Source organism: Nematolebias whitei, chromosome 3, assembly GCF_014905685.2.
Source record: "Nematolebias whitei isolate Nwh7 chromosome 3, NemWhi1, whole genome shotgun sequence".
Lineage (NCBI taxonomy): Eukaryota > Metazoa > Chordata > Actinopteri > Cyprinodontiformes > Rivulidae > Nematolebias > Nematolebias whitei.
Genome location: NC_056500.1, coordinates 4,640,347 through 4,654,737, shown reverse-complemented (window position 1 = coordinate 4,654,737; position 14,391 = coordinate 4,640,347). Strand labels below are relative to the sequence as shown.

The 14,391-nt window shown below is 42.2% G+C and overlaps 1 protein-coding gene across 1 annotated transcript; it reads left to right on the top strand.

Moving 5' to 3' along the window:
* Positions 1–671: 671 nt before the first annotated feature.
* Positions 672–10,277, top strand: adcyap1r1b (adenylate cyclase activating polypeptide 1b (pituitary) receptor type I; the record flags this gene model as incomplete). The annotated part of the gene is given in 12 exon segments (XM_037674451.1): positions 672–768; positions 3,907–4,020; positions 4,542–4,635; positions 5,453–5,566; positions 5,642–5,774; positions 5,846–5,999; positions 6,070–6,130; positions 6,207–6,276; positions 6,582–6,673; positions 6,799–6,928; positions 9,345–9,386; positions 10,016–10,277. Coding segments are annotated over 12 exon segments (1,290 nt in total), but the record flags the coding sequence as incomplete, so codon positions are not given.
* Positions 10,278–14,391: the final 4,114 nt, after the last annotated feature.

Sequence of the window (14,391 nt, the reverse complement as noted above, 5' to 3'; positions counted from 1 at the left end):
TTTTTTGTTGTTATATACCTGGATGACTGAGAAAACAAACTTTGTGACAATGAGACAATATTTATTTAACCTTTGCGTTTAAATTACAGCATTTGCTCCATGGCCCCAGTACGACGTCAAATGATCATTTCAGTGCGACTCTAATCAAAAGTTCACATTATTTCATGTCTCCAGCAGCTGCCGTCCCAGGAGACACAGTTTTCAGTGAAATTGTCGCTGAAAACACGACTGAGCTCCAACACTGAGCCTGTAGAGGCGTCGCTGCCAAGTGTGTTCAGTAAAACGTCGTTTGTTCTTTATTACTCCGAAAAGAATCGTGTGAATACTCCTGAGCCATCGCATGAGCTCATCAGATAAACGAGGTGCCCTGGGACTAAAAGCTGTGATGTCGTGTTTTGTTCTACCGACCTCAGCAGTGAGACACGAGATCTTGGCCTTGGTCCTCAGAGACCGTGACGACGTCGTCTCTGGACCTTAACCCCGTGTCTACAGTCGCGGTTCACTCCTCTCTTTGGGTCTTCAACAAACGGCGTGAAAAGTGCAAACCTGAAAGCCTCTCCAGAAAAATGCTTTGGACTAAAGGGTGCCCTGATTTATTGAACTGGCTGTTTAAAGGAATCCTGGACAGGAGCCGTAGTTCTCCCTGTCTCTGACTTGTTCTTGGTTTTCAGGGTTCGAGGCAGCAGGTCCCCTCTAACTGTGTGATCAAGAGGGAGCAGGAGAAATGCCTGGAGATGATGGCCTCCGATGAGTCTGAGGCTGAATTCGGTGAGCTGTCACTCATGAATCTGTTGTTTCAGCCTTTAATCCCTCTGCTTGAACCACTAACAGCTTTCAACGGGGAGCTAATTAAAATAAGAACTAGCAGAGGTTAATAACGGAACGTCTTCAGGGTCGTGGCGCTAACGAGGAGCGGAGGAGTCGACGAGCTGCGGTTAACTCTGACCTGAGTCGTCAGAGAGCTTCTGTTTCTGCCTGAGCTCCTGCAGAAACGGAAAAAATGCAACAGAAGAAAGTCGTTTCTACGTTTAGGCCGAGCTGGAAGAAGTCTGCTGATGAAGTGGATCCCTGAGTGACGGGTGTCTGTCAAAGATAAAATGATGGAGGAGCTCTTCTGGACTAAAAATAACCTGCTGGGTTTGTCTCCTGCTCCTCATCTCAGCACATTGTTCTCCCTCTGGTTAGGGGTGATTAGTAATTAAAAGTCCAACACTTGTTAAAAATGTTTTTTTATGACTTACAGGGTGCACAAGTCCAATTTTTCCTCCTGTTGAAGTGATTTATTTAAAAAAAAGAACGATGTTCTGGTCGAAAAACGTTTCTCTAAACGTCATTTATCTGTTTGTAGAACCCGTCCAGCTGATATAAGGAGTCTGTGGCGAGCAAAGTGTTTACGTTTGAGGAGAAAATATCAATTTGTAATCAGGTCAAAGTGAAAAAAACCTAAAGACGTGCAGGTGAATTTAACAGCTAAACATTTAAATTTAACCTGATCTTGAGAAATGCTCATGTTAATTTTTTCCATTTACCCTTTATTTATACAGCAGCAAAGGGTGGGGTGAATGAGGGTGGAGGCAGGCGTGGGTGTTTCACCTTTTCCACCCACGTTTCTATGTTGACGGTACTGGGAGTTGACCCTGCGACTTTCCGATCACAGGCCCATCTTCTAACCTCTGCTCCACCACTCCCCAATAAATAACAATAAATAACAATAAATAACAATAAATAACAATAAATAACATTAGACAAGTGAAATTTCAGTTTTTTCTGGCAGAAAAGTTCGTTTTTGCAATATTAAGAGTACAAACTGTTAAGAGTACAAATTGTTAAGAGTACAAATTATTAAGAGTACAATTTATTAAGAGTACAAATTATTGAGTACAAATTATGCCACAAAAAAAAAAAAACTTCTTTGGTGATGTTTTCTTTGTTAATGACATTTAAATGATTGAAATCTGCCTCCAATAAAGACATTAGCTAAAAAAAAACAGCAAAAAGCCTCTGCAAGGAGTTTTTAATGCTTCCAACCTTTGATTAGTTCATCCTCTAAAATGCTCCATCCATCCAAACATCCATCCGAACATCCATCCATCCATCCATCCATCCATCCATCCATCCATCCATCCATCCATCATCTTCCTCTTGTTCTGGTCTCGGGGGCAGCAGCTTGAGCAGGGAGGTCCAGACATCTCTCTCCTCTTCCAGCTCTTCTGGGAGGACCACAAGGTGTTCCCAGGCCAACCAAGAGACGTAGTCTCTCCAGCGTGTCCTGGGTTTTCCCCATGGTCTCCTCCCAGTCTGACGTGCCCAGGAAGCATCCATACCAGATGCTCGAACCACCTCAACTGGCTCCTCTCAATGTGGAGGAGCAGCAGTTCTACTCAGATTCTCTCCGATAACTGAACTTCTCACTCTATCCCTAAGGGAAAGTCCAGCTACCCTGCAGAGGAAACTCATTTCACCCGCCTTTTACACCCGTGATCTCATTCTTTCAGTCACTACCCCAACTCATGACCACAGGTGAGGGGAGGAATGCAGACTGACCGGTAAACAGAGAGCTTTGCGTTTCAGCTCAGCTCTCTCTTCACCAAAACAGACCGGCGCAGAGTCCACAATACTGCAGACACTGCACCAATCCATCTGTCAATCTCACGCTCCATTCTTCCCTCACTCGTGAACAAAACCCTGAGATACTTGAACTCCTCCACTTGAGGCAGAACCTCACCCTCGACCTGAAGAGAACAATCCACCCTCTTCTGACTGAGGACCACGGCCTCAGATTTGGAGGTGCTGATTCTCATCCCAGCTGCTTCACATTCGGCTGCGAACCGCTCCAGTGAGAGCTGGAGATCACGGCACGATGACGCCAACAGGACCACATCATCTGCAAAGAGCAGAGATGAATCCTGAGGCCACGGAACCGGACTCCCTCCACCCCCTGGCTGCACCGAGAAGTTCTGTCCATAAAAGTTCTGAGCAGCGTCGGTGACAAGTGGCAGCTCTGGTGGAGTCCAACTCCCACCCTGAAGGGTCCGACTTGTGAACCAGCAATGTGAACCAAAAGATTGTTTAGGGACCGAAACGTCAACAAACTTTAAAAATATCACATCTTTTTTATAGTTGTTCCTCTGCTAACACTTTTTTCTCAGGGGAAAATTGATCATGTGACTATTTTTCTTAAAAGTCTGAATATTTATTCTATTGCTAAAGATTATTTTCCCCATAAGAAGCCAAAAACAGAAGTTTTGTGGTTGGATCTGAGGTTGTAGAAGTTTTTCTGCTGCTGGAGGAAACACATGAGCTAAACAGGAAAAAGGTCCAAGTAGATCGATGCAAACAAACAAACGGACACGTCTAAAGGAATAAAATCAAATGTTACAGTTTTGTTTTTAAATGTGCAGCTTCATATAAAACTCCTCCGCTACAGATTTTTTAATCTAAATGTTGACTTTTCTATAATCTAAGTTATTTAGTTTGAAATAATATGTTACAGCTGCAGAAATGATTAAATTAGGATTATTTTCACTCTTTTATATTTCTAGAGGGAAAATATGTTTTTATAAAGCAAAACCATTTAAAAAAAATCTATTATTTTGTGTCAAAAATCTTACCTCTTCATTTTTGGCCTTGATTTTATTTATTTATTTGACATAAATCAAATCTGCCGGCCACCTTTCACACTCTTCTGTGGTTTTATGGATGAAACAGAGTCACAAAGAGCTCGTGTGCACACAAAGTTAATTTAAAAATTAAAACGTTCTGTCTTTGAGATACAAAGCTCCTGCATCGGTGACAGAAAATCCTCCGGCACCTGTTGATGTTCTGCGATGAAGATGCTGCGATGAAGACGCTGCGATGAAAACTTGAAATTGAAACGGTTTTTGTGTGTTTGTGTCGTTTCCTCAGACTGTCCGTGGTTTTGGGACAACCTGACGTGCTGGCAGCCTGCCAAGCTGGGTGAAGTGATCGAGGTCAACTGCCCTGAACTCTTCTCTCAGTTCATCAGTGAGGAAGACTACGGTCAGTGTCTGGGGACTCCTGTTCATGTCGTTATCGTTCATTTAGTGCATTCTGTCAAACACTCAGGCTTTTAAAGTGAGCTGTGAAGTGAGTTTGGTTAATATTAGTGTGAAACAAGCCCATATCAGCAGCACTCCACCACCATGCATCCCAGCTGGTGTAAGGTGTTTGTGCTGCAGTGCATTCTGGGTAGGCATCTCCTATTTGGTCTGGTTTTGTTCCATAAGCCTTGTGGTTCAGATGAAACTAAATGGACCAAAGTCGTGTTGCCATGCTTTTATTTTTAAAGTCTTTCTCCTGCAGCCTTCAAACAAACCATGCTGCCTTGTTTTAATTGTCCTGCCATGACCTTTGACCTTTAACCAGCTAACTCACAGAAAGCCTGGGTGCGTCTAATTTAGATTATTGCAGGACAAAAAGCTTCATTAGGATCAGTTTTCTAAAGTTTTGCCCTCCTCTGGTTTCACGTATTAAATACCGTCATGTTTGTTGTGACCTCATGAAGTTTTCTGCGCCCACAGAGGTGGGGAAGGTGAGTAAAAACTGCACCGAGTTCGGCTGGTCGGAGACCTTTCCTCACTACGTGGACGCCTGCCTGTACGAGGAGGGAAACAGGACGCACCCGGTGAGTTCATCACTTTGAGTCTGTGGTGTCAAATTGTTAGTAAAAGGGCCAAAAGTAAAAACTCATTCCCAACGAAGGGCCAGTTTCAGTCTATCTTTTACCTCCAGTCAAACCTGACGTTGTTTATTGGTTGCAGGTTCCTCAACAAGTCTGAACGATTGCGTGTGATGTTCTCTGTTGCTCCGTCTGCATCAAAATTATAATTTACAGTAATCCCTCGTCCCACACTCTTGCAATATTCTAAACAATGTTTCTAAACTCTAAAAGCTCTAAAACAGCACAGAATGTCATGATTTCAGCTCTCTGCCTTCGCTGCTCTTTGCCACCTGCAAGTGCTGTTAGCCACGCCCACTTCTCCGCTCTGCACGGTGGACAGCTGATCAGCTGCAGCAGGAAGACTGTCCTGCAGTGTGGGCTGCACAAAGGTGCAGCAGGTGCTAAATAATTCTAAATATTTAATTCTAAATAAAAATTCCATGCCGAACATGCAGCTCCTCCATCAAGTTGTGCGTCGTGTCCAATCTTAATTTGAAAAACCGCGATAGAGAGAGTCCGCGATAAACGAACCGTGAAGTAGTGAGGGACTGCTTTAGGCTACTGAAAAATTCAATCTATCTTTTCTTGGCTTCAGAGTTGGCAAACTATGATGAGAATGCGCTAAATAAATTAATGCTCGTTTTTTTTTTTTTTTAAGTAAAATGAGAGGCAATAAAAACATTTTACTTCTAAAACATCATCTCGGGGGAAGGTGAGATGTTAGAAACGGCCATATTTGGCCCTCGGGCCTCGAGTTTGTTCGGCTCACGTCGTGTTTTCGTCTCAGGAGATGTATTACGTGTCGGTGAAGGCGCTGTACACGGTGGGCTACAGCACCTCCCTGGTGTCCCTCACCACAGCCATGGTCATCCTGTGCAGGTTCAGGTGAGACTCTGACGTCTCTCACACGTCCTTCGTTAAGATCGTCCAATCACGCGACACGCTTTGGTTTCCTGACAGGAAGCTCCACTGCACCCGGAACTTCATCCACATGAACCTCTTTGTGTCGTTCATCTTGAGGGCCATCTCTGTCTTCATCAAAGACGGTGTGCTGTACGCCGAAGAGGACAGCGACCACTGCTTCATACACACGGTGAGTAACACACACACACACACCTGTTAGTGATTCTCCAGGTGCTCACTGCCGCCCCTCGTTTCCTGAAGCTGGAGTGTCGAGCGGTGATGATATTCTTCCACTACTGCGTCCTCTCCAACTACTTCTGGCTCTTCATCGAGGGCCTGTACCTCTTCACTCTGCTGGTGGAGACCTTCTTCCCCGAGAAGAGATACTTCTACTGGTACATCATCATCGGCTGGGGTGAGAGATCTTCACACACGCTCTGATCCAGCTTCTGAAACACACACTTATTGTGTGTGTGTTACATCAGGAACGCCGACGGTGTGTGTGACCATCTGGGCGGTGCTGAGGCTGCAGTTCGATGATCTTGGGTTGGTTGGTGATTGATGGACGGTGATGAGTTTCATGTTGAGGTGTGTTTGTGTTGAGATCTTTGTGTTCCCTCAGGTGTTGGGACATGAACGACAACGCTGCCATCTGGTGGGTCATAAAGGGACCGGTTCTGGCCTCCATCATGGTAGGAACAACGACACTGATTTATTTAACTTGCCTCCATCTTCCACGGTTTTAACTCCACAGTTAAAGTTTTTACACCAAAATTCAGAAAGTGATCTCTTTTCTTACAATGTAAGTCTCTGACACAAGAGATGCAGAATTTCTGCCCTGAAATTCTCCAGAAAACTGGAAAATTTGCTGATTCCTGTAAAAATGAATGGGATTTTAACAGAAAACGACAAAGCGACTCTGTTTTTCTGTTTAGCCCACTCCAGTTTAGTTCCATAAATTAAATGGTTTGTTAAAAATAGGCCTTTATGTCTGCAGATCAACTTTGTGCTCTTCATCGGAATCATCGTCATCCTGGTCCAGAAGCTCCAGTCCCCAGATATCGGTGGTAACGAATCAAGCATTTACCTGTGAGAGTTTCCTTTTTCTCATCAAAACTTTTTCAACCCGAGACCGAACTGCAGTTTTCTTGTAAATCATTTCTAACTGGACTGTCCGTGCACACACACGCGTGCACGGGCGTGTTGTTTTGCAGGAGGTTGGCCCGCTCCACGCTGCTGCTGATCCCGCTCTTTGGGATCCACTACACCGTGTTCGCCTTTTCTCCAGAGAACGTCAGCAAGAGGGAGCGTCTGGTGTTCGAGCTCGGCCTCGGATCCTTCCAGGTGAGAACAAACGCCTGTCAGGAAAGATTTTACAATGGTGGTGGTGGTGGTGGTGGGATAACGAGATTTGATCGTGTTTTATCACTGGACTCTGCAAACAAGGCTTCGGTTTTAAATCCGAGGCCTCAGGGGTCATTTTGATCCAAGGCCGCCACCACAAAAGGCGGGCGATAATGTATCATGTCCACAACTACCAGACAAATCATCATAAAACTCTTGGAAAATCAACATTAAATATGTGTTTACAACTTCTGGAGTCAGCTTGATCCAAGATGGCCGCCACAGCCAGTTGACCATTGCCAACATATAACTGTGTAGTAAGAGGTCCATGTCCAAGGATGCAGATGAAACGTGGTAAATAAAATCTTTGGAAACCACTGAAGAAAGATTCACAAGAAAAGCTCAGTGAGACGGGACTTGTTGCAGAAACGTCAACGATGACGACGAGAGAAAAAGAAACGACTGAATATATCCAGCAGAAAAGGTCTGATGAGAAAATGGAGAGACCTCGGTTGAGTGGTGGAGAAAGTACTCAATCACTGTCCTTAAGTAAAAGCACAAATAAACAGACAAAATGTACTCTAGTAAAAGTAGAAGTACCACATTAATGTTTTTAACTTAAGTAAAAGTAAATGCGTACTTGTGTTTAAAAATGCTTCAAGTATTAAAAGAAAAAGTACTTGCTGAATGTATTACCCAATGCAATGGTCTACAGTATCATTAAGTGTGCCTACCGTCTGTATATTTTCTGTAATACATTAGTAGTGTTGAGCCATTTTAATGAACAATGCTGCAGATAATACATGTTTTTATTGTGTTTACTCTGTGACACAGTTCACACTTGGACTTGTGATTCTGTGCGTCAGAGTTTCAGTGATGACCTGCAGAGTTAAATGCCATTAAGCAAAATAAGAAAGAGGAATGATTATACCTTTGAAAGTTTTTATTTAACACAAAGTAAAACCAATGTGTCATTTTAACTGCAGTAAACACATTTACGTAAAAGTTGTCAACAGTTTTTCAACAGTCTTTCAATAGTTTTTCAACAGTCTTTCAACAGTCTTTCAACAGTCTTTCAACAGTCTTTCAATAGTCTTTCAATAGTCTTTCAACAGTCTTTCAACAGTCTTTCAATAGTCTTTCAACAGTCTTTCAATAGTTTTCAATAGTCTTTCAACAGTCTTTCAATAGTCTTTCAACAGTCTTTAAGTCGTCTTTCAATAGTCTTTCAACAGTCTTTCAATATTCTTTCAACAGTCTTTCAACAGTCTTTCAACAGTCTTTCAACAGTCTTTCAATAGTCTTTCAACAGTCTTTCAATAGTCTTTAAGTAGTCTTTCAACAGTCTTTCAACAGTCTTTCAACAGTTTTTCAATAGTTTTTCAATAGTCTTTCAACAGTCTTTCAACAGTCTTTCAACAGTCTTTCAATAGTCTTTCAACAATCTTTCAATAGTCTTTCAACAGTCTTTCAATAGTCTTTCAACAGTCTTTCAATAGTCTTTCAACAATCTTTCAATAGTCTTTCAACAGTCTTTCAATAGTATTTCAACAGTCTTTCAATAGTCTTTCAATAGAGTTTCAACAGTATTTCAACAGTCTTTGAATGAGGCCATGGGTGGAGCGTATCTTCTGGTTGACTCAGCGGTGAAATCCATTTTGGGTGTGTTAGTGGTGCTGTGGGTGTGCCCAGCTCAGTGATGTCTCTACTAGAACATACCTCATTGGTCCAGCTCTTCTTGAAGGCAGGTTTAACGTTACCTGCCCACTTTTCAGTGATTCAATGGACCAACTCCACTCTCACCATTGGTTACTTTCAAACTAACAGACAAGTAAAAAAAACGCAATGTGAATGTAACTTGTAACGCAACGCATTATAGAAATTTAGTGTAGTAGCAAGTACAGATCCTTAATGTAAAATGTAATGGAGTAAGAGTAGAAAGTACCCACATTTAACTCTACTTAAGTAAAGTACACAAACATGAAAAATGTACTTTAATACAGTAATGAAGTACTTGTACTTAGTTACATCCCACCACTGCCTGGGTTGAATACAGACTGGGAGCAGGTGAGGGTGGGTGTGGCTGACTGCTGCTCCCTTCTTCAGGGGTCACCGCAGCGAGCAGTTTGCATGAAAGATGTGGTGTTTGTTTTACGCAGGATGCTCCTCCTGACACAGCCTGGCCTCGAACCTGCAGCCTCAGGGTTACAAGACGGCAGCTCCCACAGCCTGTCACTTTCACAGACACTGAGCTCAATTTGATGTGGTAGTAGCTGAGAGTCAGCTCCATCTTCATCATTTCTCCACCTAAAGCGGTCCCAGTTTAAAACTCTGGCACGAAAGGCGGTGGTAGATGTGCATCTCTTGAAGGCATGCCTGGTTTTTGGTCTCATGGGGTCCGTCTGTGTCTCTGCAGGGCTTCGTGGTGGCCGTCCTCTACTGCTTCCTGAACGGAGAGGTAAATCTCAACACGCTCACTGCTTCTCTAACCGAACAAAGAAAGCTGAACCCTAAAGCCAGTTTTACACAAGAATCAGGATTTAAGTTGTTGAAAACTGAATATTTATTTATTGTTTTAATGAACATTTTTCATTCATTCTTTCACCCAATCAAAAACCAGGAAATGTGAGAAAGTACTGTTTTAAATTTTGACCATTAAATATTTATTTTCATGCAGATAAACAGCATGTTCTCCTGTATCCTCATCATAAATAAATTGTTTTGTGTTCTGTAAAGACGTCATGAAGGACAGAAAGGCACAGATTTATAACGACAACCAGCAGATTCTAGTTGTGTGCAAACTGTAAGAGTGTTTTTAGTCTGATTAGAGATTGAGGTCCTGGTCAGACCCGGCGCTGATACGGATCCTGGTCTCTGAAACAAAACGAGGCGCTGCTGTTAGCTTCGCAAGACTTTTGATTGTTTGTGCAGCAAACAGCCGCTGAGCTTTTGTTAACGTGTGAAGAATGAGACGGGTGAGTCAGGGAACATGTCGGTGCCGGGTCTGAGCAGAGCCTGAGGGACAGTGAGCTGGTCTCCTTCCAGCGAGGTCCATTAATAATGACCTTGTGAAGTATATCCCTCAAGGTGCAATCGGAGATCAAGAGGAAATGGCGCAGCTGGACGGTGAACAGGTACTTTGCTGTGGACCTGAAGAACCGGCATCCTTCGCTGGCGAGCAGTGGGGTGAACGGGGGGACGCAGCTGTCCATCCTCAGCAAGAGCAGCTCCCAGATCCGAATGTCCAGCCTGCAGGCCGAGAGCCCGGCCACCTGAGCGACCCCGCCCCGCCCATCCCGATGACCTGCCTCAACAACTCGTTCCTCGACCCGTGCCCCGATGAAACCGTGATGGAAACGCAACTGAGCTTCTGCGACTCGAAACAGCCTCTCGTCTGAACCTTGAACGCACCAAACGTTGACCCAGGAGGAGCTGGATCTTCTGCTGATGAAGGACTCCAGGCTGAAACAGGAAGTGGACAGGTCTGTTTGTATATATTGGTGTAAAAACGTCCGGTGCTACAAGAGGACCAGGGAGTCCTCCGACCGTTCCAGTCCGTCAGAAATGGTTTCAGACCAAACCATTCATGCATTCCTCTTTGAAGCAGCTCAGCCCGGTGTAAATACTTCACAACTCCTCTGGAAACCAGTTTCCTCATCAAGCAGTGGAGAAGCTGAAGATCAGTTTGAGCACATTTCTAACCCAAAGTGTGTTGACGGGTTGGAGCGAGGAGGGTTAAATGTAGACGTACATCACAGTCCAGGATAAATCTGCCTCTCCTGCTTCAATTATTGATCCGTTCATCCATGAAACTCTTCTCAGTGTCCCTGACGGGAAGATCTCAAAGGGGCCGTGATGTTAACGTCAAACCCGTTCAGCTCTCCTGTTACACAAACTTTGACTGTGAATAAAATATTACTAATATTTAACGTTTAAGCTGTGAAGGACACAAATGTGGAGGAGAGAAAAAAAAAACGGAATTTTATTGTGAAAAACCCAATCAAAGGCCGAAATTAGCAGAGTTAGACGCTGAACTGTCCTCAGGTGTTTGAGGTTCACCGAATACGACCACACAACTCCTGCTAAGCTCCGCCCTGCGCGGGCGAAGTCGCTTGTTTAGTCAGAACCAGCTGTTCGTACAGAAAATGTCAACAAACTAAACTGAAGGGAAACCCAGGAGTTCACCTGACCGCATGAAGCTGAAACAACGAAACGTGCGCTAAGTGTGAGCATTCAGTGTTTTAACTGGGTGTTGAGTTTGTTCTGGTGTTGACCCGGTCCTCCTGTCTCTTTGGGTCTTTAATGACGGTGTCCTTTTATGAAACGTATGGAGCAATATTAGTCTCATAATACGTGCAAATGTGGACAATCTGTGCACGTTTGGGTAACATTAAAGGTGTGTTTTTTTTTGTAATCCACATTGATATATCAAACAATCTGCTCATGGCTAAAACAATTTGTAGGGATGCACAATATTGGATTTTTGGACGATATCCGATGTGATAAAACGTATTTGGCTGATACCGATACTTTAAATAAACTTCCCTTTGTCAGATCATAACCTTCTAATTTAGGCTTCTTATTTGATATAAAAACTGTGTAAGAGCTGGTGACATATATTCAGTAACAGCCAAATGCACAGCACCTCAACTTATATTAAAAGAAAAGTGTTAAATGTTATTAGCATTAGTCACCTGCGATGCGGTCTCACTTGTGGAGGTTTGTTCCAGGTTCCTATAGCTGCACTCCTGTGCATGAAGGACAAACTTTTTAAGTTCAAAGTTTTCGTCTATCCATCGTGCCGTAAGACTCGTCATGCTAACGGGGCTAACACGACGTCCACATGTCTGTGGTAAAACTCACCCAACAAGTCGTGCTATCGGCTGTTAGCTTCTCAGTGACGTCGGAAATGGCGGCTTGTAACTCGTTAAGGCTACGTCAGAAAAATATCTCTGAGTGGGGACGATGTAGCGAGGCTCGACGTAGAACAAAAATCTTCAGAATCCGACATCCTCGCTGAAAACAAACGTCCACACCGCCGACATTTTGACCTCTTCCTCTCCGCCGTGATCAGATCAGGTAGGTGCACGTGACGTCATCACGTCGTGCTGGCGCCGCAGGCGTCCTCGTCACTGGGTCGTCGTACAAAAACAGGATCTTTTATATCGGTGAGTTATTTCGATGGAATGGCCGATGCCCGATATTTAAATTTAACGCCAATATCGGCCGATGATACCATGCCGATAATATTGTGCATCCCTACAATTTTGCAGTAAAAATGAACAAATGTTAAATTTTATAGACTTTAAACATCACTTTTCACAGCTGATAAAGGTTCCTGTGTGCACACATTGGTAAATACGAGGGAATGTGAAGCAACAGACTTTGTTACATTTGGCTACATGAACATATTTAACACAGAGAACTCAAACGTATAAAGATCGTGTTAAAGATTAGCTGTGGTAGAAGCCGAGGGTCATCCCTAACCGCTCTATAGGGTCTTCTTAAAACACCTCTGTCTACTTCATTCTTTGAGCTGGAGAAATAAAAACATCACAGCTTATTTAAATATAATGTTTCCATTCACACAGTCTAAAGAAGTAATTAAGTCCTTTTTTTTACAGTTTTAAAATATAGAATAAACCCCTTTTTTTTAAATCGCTTAGAATAACTAGAGAGAGAAAACATCTGAATCTGATGAGAACTCAGATGAACCAACCGTCCTTAAACGCAGCATGTGTCTGTGACAGAGAGGAGCTGAGGGCGAAACCAGTATCTATGAATGGAGACCAGTCTGTCGCCAGTCGGGTCAACCGTTAAAGATTTGTTCACACAGGAACCTTTCTGAGGGTGAAGACAGTAACGTTTGAGAGGACGAGGATGAACTCTGTTAAAAAAAAAAGAAGTGTAGATTACAGTTCATAATTGAAATGACCAAAACGTGCACAATTTGATTTTATTTAATAATTATTTCAACACACGTTAGTGATTGTTATGAGATTAATTTCTTTCTGTGTAGTTTTGGGGTTTCATTTCAGAAAAAGCAACATTTAAAACCTTTCTCTGAAGAAGCAGCAGTTTGGTTCTGGTGTTTCTCGTGATGCTTTTAAAACAAGTTTGTTTTTTACTCTGGATAAAGATGAGTCCCCCCCCGAGCCTGCAGCTGATGTCCCTGCAGCGACCTTTGACCCTTTGCATGTCTGCAGAAGTGCCTTCAAGCACAAAAACTGTCTTCACTTCTGTCGATGCGTTCAAAGATTTTGTCTTTTTCTTTAAAGACTAAAAAAACTGCAAATAAAATAAATGAAGGGGTTATTAAAATGTTTTTCTGAATAAACCTGGAGGCCTTGGAACAGTCAAAACGTACGACCAGTTTTCAGTCACGCTTCGTGGTATTTCCACGTGAACAAACGCGCTTTCGTTGTTTTACACGCGTTTCACCGGACGTTAAAATCCCTCGCGGAGAGATTTTCTGTGCCAAACATCTGTATGTCTTATTTCTATAAAAGAAGAAGAAACTGGAGCTGTGAGACGCAAAACCAAGGACTGAATTATTTATTTAACAGTAAATATTTTAAATATTTTACTTGGAGATTTTCTAGCTCCTGGTATTTTCCACAAAATCCAAAAACATATATTCAAATCATAAAATAAACATATGAAGTTATAATTTAGGCTCGTTGGCACAGATTTATTTGTTTTAAAAAAGCATCGCTTCAGTCTGAAGTACGCTTGTGTTCCTCCGCTCCTGATTTGTTTTCAGTATATTTCACGTCAAACTGACTTCATATGTATTTTATGTAAAATAAGAACGTTTTTATGAATCATCTGTCAAGTTTTTGGACTCTTATCGAAGACAAAAGGCGCAAACATATTAATTAAGTCTGTTTTCTCAGACGCATTTGATTTAATTTGAAAGTAAAATTAAAAGTTTGATTATTTTCTTTGCTAAATTACATCATAAAGGAATATATCCTGTATAATTAACTGGCTTTTGTTGTAACTTTGTCCAGTTAACTGTGATCGTTCCAGATTTCTAATTAATCGCTCCTTACAGACGAGGAGGTCAGAATATATTTTTTATTATTATTATTACTATTTTTAAATCAGGAATAAGCAAAACAAAAATATAAAGTGCCAAATAATGGAAGTGACTTCAAAACAACAACAAAAACTTTAAATAACTGTTTCAAATCATATATTTATCAGTGATATTTGTATATTTACAGTATTTAACTGTGAGGTTTCAAGGATCAGCTGTTTAAAACCTTCAAACTTTCTGACTTTAAAAGTAAAAGTTACATTTATAAACAAAAACACTGAAAAACAATTAAAAAGAAGACTGTGGTCACGTCTGTACAGTTTAATCATGTGTCCCAACATTCCATCTTCATAGCTGCTATAAATACATTTAATGGGATTTTCTCAAGATTACCAGGAATTATTTTGTTATGGAGATAAAT